This window comes from Dunckerocampus dactyliophorus, chromosome 9 (assembly GCF_027744805.1).
Source record: "Dunckerocampus dactyliophorus isolate RoL2022-P2 chromosome 9, RoL_Ddac_1.1, whole genome shotgun sequence".
In the NCBI taxonomy this organism is placed as follows: Eukaryota; Metazoa; Chordata; class Actinopteri; order Syngnathiformes; family Syngnathidae; genus Dunckerocampus; species Dunckerocampus dactyliophorus.
In genome coordinates, this window is record NC_072827.1 from 21993125 (window position 1) to 22007060 (window position 13936).

The following is a 13936-nucleotide window of genomic DNA, read 5'->3' on the forward strand; positions in this document are numbered from 1 at the left end:
TAGCTCTTTGTTGAGACTTTTAAAAATCTAAGCACATTTCAATTCAAGTTTCTGAGGTTTTAAAACTAAATACGCGTATCAGTTTGGGATGACTTTTTGTTATGTGTTTACGTTCTTTTTTTGCGAATATGACGTCGGTGTCTTCAATCTCGTGATTTCAACTCGTCAACAAAACCACGTGACCGGCAATGCGGAAGTGCGTTGATCAACGAAGAGACAGGCTGCTGTCAATTGTTCTCGATGTTTTGGGCCCACGAGCCATGACCCGAAGGGAGATTCGTCTTTGTCTCTTTTTCATCCTGCTTGTGTTTCTTCATGTCGTCGCCGCATTCAAGAAGCAAACATGGCCGGTGCCTTACAGGTAGGAAGTAGTAGGAAGTAGTGCGTGAAACTTTTGCTCTTAAAGTGGCGCTTTCAAGTCATGTGAACTAAACCGGAAGTCGCTGTAAATAAAGTAACTATCTGTATATAAAAAAAGTTGTCACACGTTTAAGTGTATGCATTGTTAAAATATAACTTTTAGAAGTGACATATAACAAATGGTTGTTTTCTGAAGCTCTCGTTCGTCAATAGTTCATTTAGATTTAATTAAAACAACAATGTCCCACTGTTAGATGCTGAGTAGCTCCCTCAGTAATACACAATCGCAGTCTGTTAAACACACATTCATTCTCATTGGATTCCTGGAATTTTAAACTGAATGTGATAATTGCATTTCTTTATGGAGAACAATCAGGAGGGTTTTTCCTCCATATACATGTTTTGTTGAGCATCAATATGTACCAAAGAGCGACACTGAAAAAAAGCATAAAAATGTAATTATACTAAATATTAAATAATATTTTTTTATGAAAGATGTAATAATATTGCAGGAATAACGTTGCTGTACTATGAGTGAAAAACATTTAATTTTCAGAGAATAGAATGTTTTTATTTGTTTAAATCATAATTTTTAGGTGGTAATACTCCAAGAAAAAATAGGTACAAGAAAAGTAATTTTGCAAGAAAAAAAAAGTCCTGACATTGAATAAGGTTGTAATTTTCAGAGAATACATTTCTACTTTTAAGAGAAAAAAATGTAATTTTGTGAGAAAAAAGTTGCATAATTGCAAGAATATCACCCCAAAAGTTCAGAGGAAAAAATGGGCACTTTTCCGCTTAAAAAATGTCGGAATATTGCAAGAATAAAGTCATACATTTGCAAATATAGAGTGGTCATTCTCAGAGAATACCTTTGTACAAACACATGGGGAAAAATCTGCATTTTTAGTGGGGAAAAAAGTGTTATTACAAGAAAAGCCATTTTGCGAGAAAAACAGTCATAATTGCAAAAATATATTGTTAATTTTGCAAGATTACGGTTGTATTTTGACAAGAATAAAGTCAACATTTTGTGGGAAGAAAGATGTAATATTGCCAGAATAAAGTTGTGTGTGAGGAAAAAAAAATCGAATAAATAATGATGAATGGAAAAAACGCTAACAAAACACACACACGCGCACATTAGCGTGGTCTGGCCATGCAGCAAGTACAAACATGATCACAATACAGCTTAATCAAGGAAACGCCCTCAAACATACGGTAGCTCATGGTTTGCTTCAGTACCTCTTGTTTTGTGAAATCTAATCAGTTAAAACACGGTGCCCATTTTTGACCAGGATCACCAAAATAGTTGACAACAAAGCAGGACTACTACTTTGTTAATGAAAACATCACCATATACCACCTCCTCATGTCTCACCAGACGCTTTGACAGTCGTCCTGACGTGGACTCTTACTGTGACGCTCTCTACCCGTTCTGTCCCACGGGGGACCGTGATGGCCGCATTCCCTATATGAGGGACAACGATGTCATTTCAGTGTATCGACTGCAGACCCCTGTGTGGGAATTCAAATATGGAGACCTGCTTGGCAAACTCGTAAGTCCAATATTAACAGTTAGTGAAAAACGTTAAGCGGATAAGCTTTTGTTGTTGTTTTTAGCACATCATGCATGATGCCGTAGGCTTCAGCAGCGCCGAGACAGGGGCCAACTACACCATGGAATGGTACGAACTCTTCCAGCTTGGCAACTGCACCTTCCCACACCTCCGGCCCGACATGTACGCCCCCTTCTGGTGCAACCAGGGAGCGGCCTGCTTCTTTGACGGCATCGACGACTCCCACTGGTCGCAGAACGGAACCTTGGAGAAAATAGCGGAGATCAGCGGTAAGTACGACACCTATTCCAAATACATCATGTTTGGAACGCTAACATGTAGCCACCTGGCATCGGGAAGGTTGACAATGTCACGACAGCTACGGTATCGCGATACTGTGATGGATTGGATGAAAACGGTCTACGATGCATCCCGATGTCACTAAAGAAGATAACTATATTAAGCAAATGAGTACATGACAATATCACAATTTAACAGTATTGATGTTTGATACGAATTCTGCGGAGTTTGCATGTTTTCTCCGGTTTGCTCCCACATTCCAGAAACATGCATGCTAGGCTAATTGGCGACTCGAAATTGTCGGTAAGTGTGAATGCGAGTGTGTCTATGTGTGCCGTCCAATTGGCTGGCGACCATTCCAGGGTGTACCCCGCCTCTCGCCCAAAGTCAGCTGGGATAGGCTCCAGCATACCCGAGACCCTAGTGAGGGTAAGCGGCTTAGAAAATGGATGGATGTTTGATACGGGCATCCTCTCGCCCAAAGTCAGCTGGGATAGGCTCCATCTTACCCGTGATCCCAATGAGGAATGGATGGATTATTAATTGCAATATCAATGGTTGACTGTACCATTAAAAAAAAATAGTGATACAGCTCATAGCAATAGCAATATTTGATACCGACATCAATACTATATCACAAAAGATTACGATCCATCACAATATTGATATTTACCGGTGAATTGTTACTATTTAAGTTTGATTATTGTTTTCATAATAGTATGAGCCATTGCTATATTAATATTTGATTCTGGTATGTCGACACTGTACCATAAAAGATGACGTTGGTATATTTATATTACAGCATTACAAATAATGACAAATTAACTGTGATATCAATATTTGATACTGGTGAGTTGATACTGTACTCATAAAAAAAAAACATGATTCATTGCGATATTAATATTTGATATCGAATGTTGGTCACGATGTTGACATTTCATGGTAGTTTACTGTATCATAAAAAATATTCATCAGTTAATATTTCTGGGTGGTATATTGATACTGATGATACATTATACTATATCGATACTGATTGATACTTCATTGTAGTATTGATACAGTATTTAATGGTGACATTGATATTGTATCATAAAAATAAGATTAATATTATTTGATACTGGCATATTGATACCGTATAGTAGAAAAAATGATAGTTTATAACATTATCTGCTGATATGATAGGGATGTCATGGATGTACCTTAAACGTATGTTTCATCTCAGTATCAATATTTATTGATAGCATATCAATATTGTATAAAAAACAATATTGAGATATCTATTTGATGATAGTATGTTTATCAACTGTACTTTACTGTACAATAAAAGATAACGGTACACTGATAATCATATTTTGTCCCACCCCTACTAACAATCTAGGTGATCAATTTAATGAAATGTCCAAGTGGGTGCAGGACGACAACACCACGGGGATCTACTACGAGACGTGGACGGTACACTCCGACCCGGGCCCCAACGCCACCGTGTGGTTCGAATCGTACGACTGCTCACAGTTCGTCCACCGCACGTACCACAAACTCGCCCAACTCGGAGCTAAACTGTCCAGTCGCTCACAGAACAACTACACCAAAATCTACCTGTACAGCGGAGAGCCTACCTACCTGGGCAATGACAGCTCCATATTTGGACAGCCGGCGCTCAAGAGCCTGGCGGCAGACATTCGGGATTTCTACCGCACATTCCGACCGCACCAGTCTATGGCGGAATTTGCACTCAGCATGTTAGAGGCTTACAAAAAGGTGGTGTTGGACAAGAACTTCTACCTGTACTACAACTATGAGTACTGGCGGCTGCCCATGAAGCCTCCTTACGTACGTGTTACTTACGAGGAGGTACCTTTGCCTTAATGCGGTTCTAAGTTCTAGTAAAATACGTCATGTATTGCCATTTTACATTATGTACATAATTATGTACATTTACATAAAAGAGAAAAAACAGTAAATGACTGAAAAAGCAAAAAGTAACCGATTTTGGGCCCCGAACCTTAGCTTGGACAACTCCGTTATTAAAGTCAGGTATCAAAGCCAATACAAAGCAAGAACCCTTTTGATTTCAAACTGTATCCAATTGACAATGTTTGAATGAATGAAATCAGATGAAGCAGAACGTACATTCACAAACGTTTATTAGCAGTCGATCACGTCCAAAACTAATCCCCCCCAAAAGTCAACAAAAGCATTTTAAGGACAGTCATGTCAGTCATGACAGGCAACCTATGCTTGATTGATCCGTGAGCCATTTAGTGACATATTTGCAAAAGTGTACTGTCCCATTGAGATGTATTACTGTTAGCATTACCTATATTATTAATGTCATTTGCTAAATGGCGTGTCTACCAATCCTTATACAGTCTTGTCCTGAAGGTTAGCAAAACACTTAAATATTAAAAAATAAAGTTTTTCAATGAAATTCTGCTCATTTAATATTGTGATTTGTACATCTCCCCTTAGTTACTACAGGCCAGGTAACTCATACATTTACGTACACAAGCGTGCAGGAACAGGAGCACTTTGGTCACCTAGTTCTTAAAAAATAATATATTCCACTGTTGATATATGATGCACTAGAGGACTCCATGTATTTAACAAAATACAGTAATTTCCCCACACAGATTTTTGAATAAAAAAAAACAGAAGCATCTTCAGATCAATAAGATATACAGTCTATGTGGTATGGTAAAGATGCTTGTTTTCCACTGCACAGTACCTACTCTGCTCTCCTCGCTACTGGCGCTTTTACACTGGCAAAAGCAGACGCAGGTCACACATGCTAATGTTAGCTTACCCTGTCACTATGCTGCCTTAGTGTTACAGAATTATACTCCATAGTCTCCACTTGGATAAAATATATCTCAGGAAGTAAATTCAGGAGATCCACATTCTCCTCAATTGTCAGATCGAGCCGAGCCGGTACTGTGTGGTGGGAAAGTGGCATCAACGAGTTAAGAGCACGGCTCTAGCTTTGTAGAAAAGCAAGCGCCCTAAGGTGACAGAACCCTGACAGGGTGAAATAAAGAAATAAGTACATTTCTATATCATTGCAATCAAACACACAGCGTTTTTATATACGGATGCATTTGAGACTTCCTTCTTAAAGGAAAAAAAAAACTCACCTGAACTTGCCGATTCTCTCGCTGATTTTTTGCGGACAGGAGCGCTAGCTGTTATCTGCAATGTTGGCGATGGAAAAGCTTTTCGGGCGGGAAGAAGCAAAAAGCTGAATGTACAGATGAAACTTAAAAACGAAAATGCACCTGAGCGTCCCAAAAGCGCAGGGCGAAGTTTGTGCATCATAAGCAAATAGCCACTGACTTGGCTATTATAAGCCATCTCGCTCAGACAGTCGTAGATTTCTATACATTTATCAGATCGTATCCTTCAGAGGAATTGGCGTCATTTGGTATACATGTAAGGTGCTTAGGGAAACGCTGCCTCTACTACAAAAAAACTAGACGATATTCGCCTGTAAAGCAGACATTTGCGTGGAAAAAAACAAAACATCGGAATGAGCAAGCAAAATCTCTGACAAGGATCAACACTGTACACTTTCACATAACAAAAATGGGCGTATATTTACACATTTCTGTTTTCCTACATCTCCTATGGCCATGTTTGTCGTTATGGTGTCAGCTTTTTACATTAAAGATCCGGACACCCTTCCACCTAAAGCCTGGATTATGCTCCTGTGTTGAGGTGCGTACACGACGCTGAAAAAATCTAACCCTGAGTCACAGCGTCACAGGCCGTAAGGCTGTGATTGGTCAGCTTGTAGGACTTTATTTCCTGTGCGTATATGACTCGTTCAGCGGCTGTACAGCCCACCTTTCCAAACACCTTCACTCACCTCCAATTTGGGATCAATATTTGCAATAAATGTGATTGATGTAACGCATCGATTAGTTTCACATCCAATCACACTGTCATTAACTGGCATTGCTTACTTGCGACAAAGCTAACAAGCTAAATGGTTGACGAGAGTTGTGTTTGCTCACTGTATTGGCCCTTCCAGATGCCAACCCGAGTGTTTCGGCAGAGTGTTGAAAGTCACGCACTCCACCCCCGCGAAGAGTGATAAAAGGACCAAGATGGCGTTGGAAGGGACGTCATAGTGACTACGTAGAAGCATAATCCAATCTTTTTGTAACACTGCCCTTTAATGCCGTACTGTGCTGCAAACCTGCAATTTAAGTGGTAGTGCAAGTAATTGTGTGCCGAGTCATCACTATCCTGAACTCCTTTATAAGAAGGTTTCCTCGTGGGAAGAAGCCTGATGGATGAGGCTAAGCAGGTCTGCTTCAGCTGCAGTTTTTCCATATTCAAGACAACAGGCAGAGGTTCTGTCATGTTTCTGCGTTATTGTTCCTGCACTTCACTCCACAGGAGTTCCATAAGTTTGCGCCACTGCCACAGCCGAGTCCCTCTTTTACCAGGTGGGCATCATGTCCGGAAACCAAACGCGGCCCAGGTGCTTGGACACCTCCCAGTGGATTTCGTCCAGAGAGTACTTGTGATCCGGGATGAGCACTTCCTCCATGATGGAGAGCTGTGAGAGGCGGCGGCCGCACATCTTGACAAATTCCACAAAGGCGCTGCAGGAGACCTCGCACTCGCCCAGGCCGATAGCTGACAGCTGGGTGCAGTGCTTGGCGATGCGGATAAGCTCCTCATCCAAGGGGCGCAGGCCATTGGCACACACCACCAGCTCCACCAGGCGGGGGCAGTGGAGGCCCACGCGGCCTAGCACCTCTTTGCTGACAGAGCGGCCAAAGTAGAGATGTGTGACAGGGATCTCCTCGTTGAAGAATGGCCCAAACTCGTCCTCGTAGAGGAAGAAGTACATGACCAGGTTGAACTTGGGCGAGTGGCGCACCATGGCGTCCCAACTGCTCTTCTTAATGGTGTGGAAGTGCTGGCCCGGGTTCTCGCTCACCACGTCGATGCGCAGGTGCTCCAGGTGGACATGCTTCTCAGAGGAGAGGGCGAGCAGGAGCTCATCGCTCAAGAGGTGGTAGTTCAATGCCAGCTCTCTCAGGCCGTGACACTGATCCGCCACGCACAGAATACCTGAAAACACACAAGACGCTTCTTTGAAGTATTTCTAAACTACTGTACAATAACTGCTCGCAAGAGCAAGCTGAAGTTCAAAAAGTGATTTAGCAAGGTGGATACAAGGGCTGAGGCTGAAGCCCCTTTCACACTGACTGTAAACCACCGTTTCTTCCATTATTCCATGTGCTGTTAATACAAAACACATTGGGTGGACAAAGTCAAACTGGCATATTTCCACCTTTTTCTGTGTAGCAACCCTCACACTGCTTCTGCACTCTTTTCAGTGTCACTTTTCTATATAAAAGGCACTGACACGGAACGACAACCCAGCCATATTCACCTTCTGAGTAGTGCTGTGGCAATACACTAATCTCACAATACAATACACAATATTTAGCTCACGATACACTCATGATCAAAATTTTAAGACTAGTTGAAAAATTGCAAGAATATACATTTTGCGCTGTTGGATTTTTAGGAGGTGATAGTGAATGCTGGTTTGTATGTGCTCTGCAATTGGCTGGTGACCAGTCCAAAAGTCTGCACCACCTCTCGCCCGAAAACAGCTGGTATAGGCTCCAGCATACCCGCAACCCTCGTTAGGACAAGCAGTCTAGAAAATGGATGGATGGGTTTTAAAGGAAGCTTTAAGTGGAGCTTCAACTGCAAAAAGAAAAAATGGGAGTGAGACAAAAAACATTTGAGTAATCAATTATTTGCAAACAACCATGAAAGCGAAATAGCCTGTTCATCATCTGACCAAATGTTTAAGTCCACAATTTTAAAAGCCAAAAATGTGCACACTGGACATGCACAGACCTCACCGTTTCCCATACCTTCATTTATTCATGGTGGTCTACTATATTTAGCGAGTAATCAGAGAACTATAAATACTTCTCAAAAAAGCAACTACAAACTACAGACTCTGCTATGCGTGCACAAATCACTTTCATCATTGAGCATGAAGTGGAGCTGCAAGCTCCTCCCTAACAAATGCAAAAAACACCACATCAATTAGTGACAGCAGAGCAGCTTGTTTGTTGTTCAAAACATATTTGCTTTGCTTTTCATGGTGATAAAAGACTTTTTGAAAATGTTTCGTGGCCATCATGGTCGTCATAGACCATTACGTCCCCCATGAAGCCCAGTCCCCCACCGGAACTCACCACAGTCACAAAGTCAGGTTGGAAACCTATCACCTACAATGTGAATATTGTCTAATCTCATTCTAAACAGTAAATGTGACAAATTTTACTATTTTAAACAAAATGAAATTAGAAAATGCATGTTTCTATTGTCTAACTACAATGGGGTGAAAATGGTGCTTATAATGCAAGTCAATGGGGGGTTTCCAGTAGGAAACACTACCACCTACAATGTAAAAATTGTCCAATCTGTTCTAAACAGTAAATATGACAAATTGGACTATTTTTCAACAAAATGAAACCCTGAAATTAGAAAATGCAGGGTTTTTGTCTTAATTACAATGCTTTAAAAAATGGTGCTTATAATGGAAGTCAATGGGACTTTTTGTCCTCTAAGGACTCAAGAGTGGGATATTTGGAAGCTGACTCTGCAAAAAAAAAAAAAATTAAAAAATATGGACTACTAATCTTATGTATAGTTAAGCCCGATCTTTGACATTTATTATGTGACATGTATTAAATGGAAAACAACTCTTTATCAAATGTACATTTAGAAGGTTAAAATAATACAAATATTTACATGTTTGGTATTTTTATTAGAACTCAAGTTGATTGAGGGATCTAAGCAAAAACAATAGACAAAAATATTAATCTTATGTTTTCATAGCAGTTTTTGGGAGTAGACTTTTTTGGGGACCTGAAAGTGTGGTAAATTTGACCTGGGCATCTGGTTGACCTAGGAACAAATTCTAAATTTGAATTTTGTGATTTTTTTAATGGAAAAAAAAAACATCTTAGGAAAAATCATGCCATATGGAGTAACAACCAAAGTTACGAGCAAAAAACAAGCCAAAATGTACCTGCAAGGACAAAAAGGTCCTTAAGGACCTCCGAGGGTTTAATATATCAATACTTATTGCTAAAAGATTATCAATACTTATGGCTAAAAGATTGATGCTTTCTTTGGAAACAACGTGTCATTGTTCAGTATATGCTCTGTATATCCGGCAGACACTCAATGGAGGACGTGGTCAACCTGGCAATTTTCCATCTTCGACTGTAGTAACACAGGCCTGTGTGTATGGGTATTTCATCATGCTGCAGTGTGTGACATTTTAAACATCTAAGACTCCTTACTTTTTAAAACACCTGAGACTCACTTTTCTCACTCTACTGTGTTGAAAGCAATTGTCACTGTCCAAAAAGTAATTTATAGGCGTTCATCACGCACCCCACTGTCTGACTGTAGGTGTCACACTTGCAGCAATATCCCACTTAGCTGGGTTCTGTATAAAAGGCACATGCGAGAAAAATGCCAGATCTTCTGCTCCGATGAGGCCATTTTTCCAGGATACCTGCGTCGCTTTCTCAACGTTGTCACATACCTGCTGGCGAGACGTGAGGGCAGCTGCTCATTTTGAGCAGTTTGAGCGTGTCGCTGTTGTTGGCCACCAGCACCTTCAGAGAGGGGTCGTCCACCGGCGTGTCATCGATCTTCAGCGACGACAGCGACTTGGAGTTGACGAAGACCACCGTCAGGGCGGAGATGAAGTGAGACTGGACAGAAGGAAGACAAATGAAGATTACTATTCTTGGTACACAACTACAGATGTTGATAACGTTTATACAACACACTGCCACCTGCTGGTATACCAACATGTTTTTTTTAATTCGTCACCCATAAAAATAACATTTGCAATTGGGAAACGGAAGCCTACCATACAGGATACTCAGTAGACAGTTGATGTTAATGATACCTTTGGGACCTCCATAAAACTGGGCCTGGCTGTCGAGATGAGCCCCAACGTCTTTAATGAGCAGTTGACCAACTGTGAAAGAATGTCACAGGCTGCCTCAGCAGACTCGGTGCTGCTGTCCACCTGGTGAGCACCAACAAACATAAAAAGGAGGCTATTAAAAACAGATGTTTTTTAAGCCTTGTAAAGACATTTTAACACCGTGGTGCACCCACCTTGAAACTGACGTACTGCAGATGGTTGGAGTGCCTTTTGATGATCTGCTTGATGAGGTCCGGATGCGTGGCCTTCAGGTAGGAGCTTGCGGGCTGGTTGAGCTCAAACTCAAAGCATCTCCACAGCTCAGGCATGTGGAAGGCCTGGTTCCAACCACGGCACACCTGAGAGGCGTAGGCCCGGTCCAGCAATGGCAGGTACTGGAAAATGTGGAGGAGCAGCTCCTGGGGCAGGCGAGCCCAGTTGGAGTCCGGCGAGGTGCCAGCCTCTGAGGCCGCTATCGACTGTTTACGGATCTTCTTGCGAGCCTCTGGCGGGCTCTTGCTTGGGGAGCCATTGCTCTCCTCCTTGGTGCCTTTCATCCGCTTCATCTAAAACAGGACGATTACATTTAATTCACTCTCACTCAACTCTGCTAAGTTTAGTACAGCAGTGAACAATGAAAAGTAAGCCACACTGCACACTATAGCCCGATCTATTTATCAGCAGGCTGCAAAAGTCTTGCATCGCAGCGGTCTTCATCCCCTGTGGAACACATCCACAACTATGGACAGGCGGTAGCGCGCAGTGACATAATGGGAGAGAACGTAATAGCGAGCGATTGTGAGGTCTGATTTTTTCCGTGGAGGAATTTTTGTGATGCAAATGTATTTCCTCCTTTGAATACATGGTTTTGAGAAGCCAAACTTTACTTAACTATGTTCCTCATCACCAAAATCCCACCACAACTCTGCTCACGGGACGAGGACCAAGTGGGGGGGAGGTCGTTGTTGATGCACTACACTGCTGATGAGGATGTCATAGAACTTCATGTAAAAAATGTGAACTATCCCTTTAAAACTCTTCTCTCGCAGATGCCGTCTGATGGTTATTGTACTGCACTCGGCATGAGTAACAACTTTCATTTGGGCCGAGGATCGTCCCATGTCTTGACGAACAGTCAAATGGATCCTTCGGCTCAGAGCCGGTGAATATTTTTTGGGTCTACCATTTGACTTTTTTTCTTCCATAGCCCTCAGTATCTTTTAAGTTTCAAATGACCGTCTTACTGCGTCCTACCTCAGCAGCAATGGCGCGCTGTGAGGGGCCTTGCTTATGCAGCTCAACAAGCCGACCGCCTTCAAAGAGAGAAAGCTTTTTTTGCCCTCACCATCATGACAGTATGAATACCCAAGATTGTGGCTGCAGAACTTTTGATCAGCTGACGAACAGCCTTTTTCGCTTTAATGGTTCTTTGAAATAAATTGCCTACTCAAACTTTTTTGTCTCACCCCCATTTCTTCGTTTGCATTTTGAAGCTCTACTTAGAACCTCAAAACTCAACAGCGCAAAATGTAAATTCTCGCAGTTCTTCAACTGGTCTTAACATTTTTATCATCAGGCATTTATAATACTGCAGAACTTCAGAACTAAAGGCACAACAACTGGCCATCGTTAGCATGTCTTCAAATTTCATCCAAGAGGAGACTCTGGGCAGCTTGAACTTTTTTGTCATTTATAATCCCGTATCCTCAAATATTACCATAAAGATTTAGGTATAGCTGGCAACCAAAGAAATCCTAAACATGCTGATAGCTCTATTATTCATATAATTTTGTGACTAATAATCTTATTTCTCGTTCAACTACAGGAGAAAAGGCAAAATTGAGACAGCATAGTGTCGTGCACTACAAAAAAAACATCGTTTACTTGCACTTTCTAGAGCTCCTGACTGATGTCACACAGGCTTACCGAGTATTGGTCTACCTACTATGTTTTGGTCAGTCAGTGCACGGTAGCAAAGGTAATTTTGGATTCTGTAGCATTTCATGTTTGAACGTTTATTTGCGATATATTAATTGTTTTTGTGAACTGGCAAGAACCGAATGTACGAAAGAGTTAAAAAGGTGGCCATGTTATATTTAAAAAGTAGTTCGCCAACCCGACTGAGGCCACACGCTAGCAGGTGGCTATAGCTCCCCCTCATAAATAACAACGTGTGGTGCCACAAACGTAAGCTTTAAAATTCAACCCAATGTTATATTGACAAATACAAACAACATACGGACAATTCATTTCATTATGTGAACTAACGCTAAGGTTTCCGGCGAAATGGCAATATTGTGGTTCGTTAGCTTCTTAGTCATTCGGTGGTACAAATATGCCTCAAGGGAAATGTTGACCATTCAAACAGATCCAGATATAATTAATGTACTCTATAGTCGCCATTTGTACAACTTATTTGTTTCCCAGTCAAGTCGAATGTCCGCTTCGGTGCCACAAACCTACCTTGTTTACACTCAGCTAGCCTGCTAGCAGCAAAATCCGACAACCGAGTTGACACTTCAGCCCGGGCCCACGCTGGAAAAGACCATTCGGCCCAGCAAAATAATACGCATCGGACAACAACTGGCAAGTGTAATGTGACAAAAAAACACACACACAAGTCAGGGGTGTTTTCAAACGAAGTACCGTGGCCACAGACGCGCCTTGGCTAGGGTTGACCTAATTCCCTAACTGAAGAGTCTCAAGCAAGAAGGCAGCCCCCTTCAGCCTGAAATGGCGAAGTGTTGTTTTTTCAGACGCGCGGTGCACTGTGGGAATAAAGCAAAATGGCGGCACACACGAGAAGCACTGTTGCCAACTTAGTGATTTTGTCGTTAGATCTGGCGACATTCCAACCCCCTTGAGGACATATTTTCTTAAAAGCGACTACCGACAAATCTAGCAACTTTTTCTGGCGTCGCTGGCGAGTTTTCTAGTATGGTTAAAGCACTTATTGTTCTGCATTTTGTGTTCTAAATGCTCGTGACTGCCCAAAGCAGTGATGTGGAGGTCTACGCATGGAGAGTGTAATTGCTATTACATATATTCACCAGAAGAGTGTGCTACTCACGAACCACACTGACTCATGTTAGAATAAACGCAGCACAATCTGTTATGTGCTGTTCAATTGTGCTAATTTTAAAAAGTTATCAATAGCCAACGTGTGATGGGAGAACCTTGAAAGGTGCTGACCGAGATAAAATATTAAAAGTTATTTTATTTTGATGAAATGATGAATAATTTTAAATGAACAAACCAAGAATCAAGTTTATTTGTAGTTCCAAACGTAATTAAGGTGTTTTTACTCACTTTTGTCTCTCCTATGAGGTTATGCTTTTTTTCTTCTCCTCGTGAAGCTATGTGTTCTTATTAAAAGACTCTCCTCACCTGTACGCTGCCTCTGTCTTTGCATCCTGGGGTCACGCAGCATGCCAGCCTGTGACAGATCTAACAAACAGCAAACCACACAAAATAAAAAATATTATATTTATATCCCACAAGCATGTGTGAAGTTAGTGTTTTGTCTTCGTAGCGCTCCTGAATGCACCAACCAAGTCAGACGCAGAGCACGCACTCAAAGATGTTTCATTACGGACTTATTTGTGCTTCACAATGGTTAACTTCCTTTTACGGTACTTGTGTACGGTGGACCCCTTTCCCTTTTTCAGGTGTTTTACTGTTTTGAACATTTAACTTTTTCTTTGGCTTTTTTTTTTTTTTTTTTTTT

At 41.5% G+C, this 13936-nt stretch overlaps 2 protein-coding genes across 2 annotated transcripts; one reads left to right on the top strand and one right to left on the bottom strand.

Annotated features, from left to right (window-relative positions):
* Window positions 1–161: 161 nt before the first annotated feature.
* cln5 (CLN5 intracellular trafficking protein) lies at window positions 162–8912 on the top strand. Its single transcript, XM_054787075.1, has 4 exons — window positions 162–361; window positions 1745–1919; window positions 1984–2209; window positions 3598–8912. Exons 1-4 carry the CDS (start codon window positions 189–191, stop codon window positions 4083–4085), a joined length of 1062 nt encoding a protein of 353 aa, XP_054643050.1. The 5' UTR covers window positions 162–188; the 3' UTR covers window positions 4086–8912.
* On the bottom strand, window positions 4347–12967 carry fbxl3a (F-box and leucine-rich repeat protein 3a). The gene is made up of 5 exons (XM_054787073.1): window positions 12673–12967; window positions 10404–10775; window positions 10189–10311; window positions 9817–9988; window positions 4347–7301 (listed from the first exon to the last, which is right to left on the bottom strand). Exons 2-5 carry the CDS (start codon window positions 10773–10775, stop codon window positions 6661–6663), a joined length of 1308 nt encoding a protein of 435 aa, XP_054643048.1. The 5' UTR covers window positions 12673–12967; the 3' UTR covers window positions 4347–6660.
* Window positions 12968–13936: the final 969 nt, after the last annotated feature.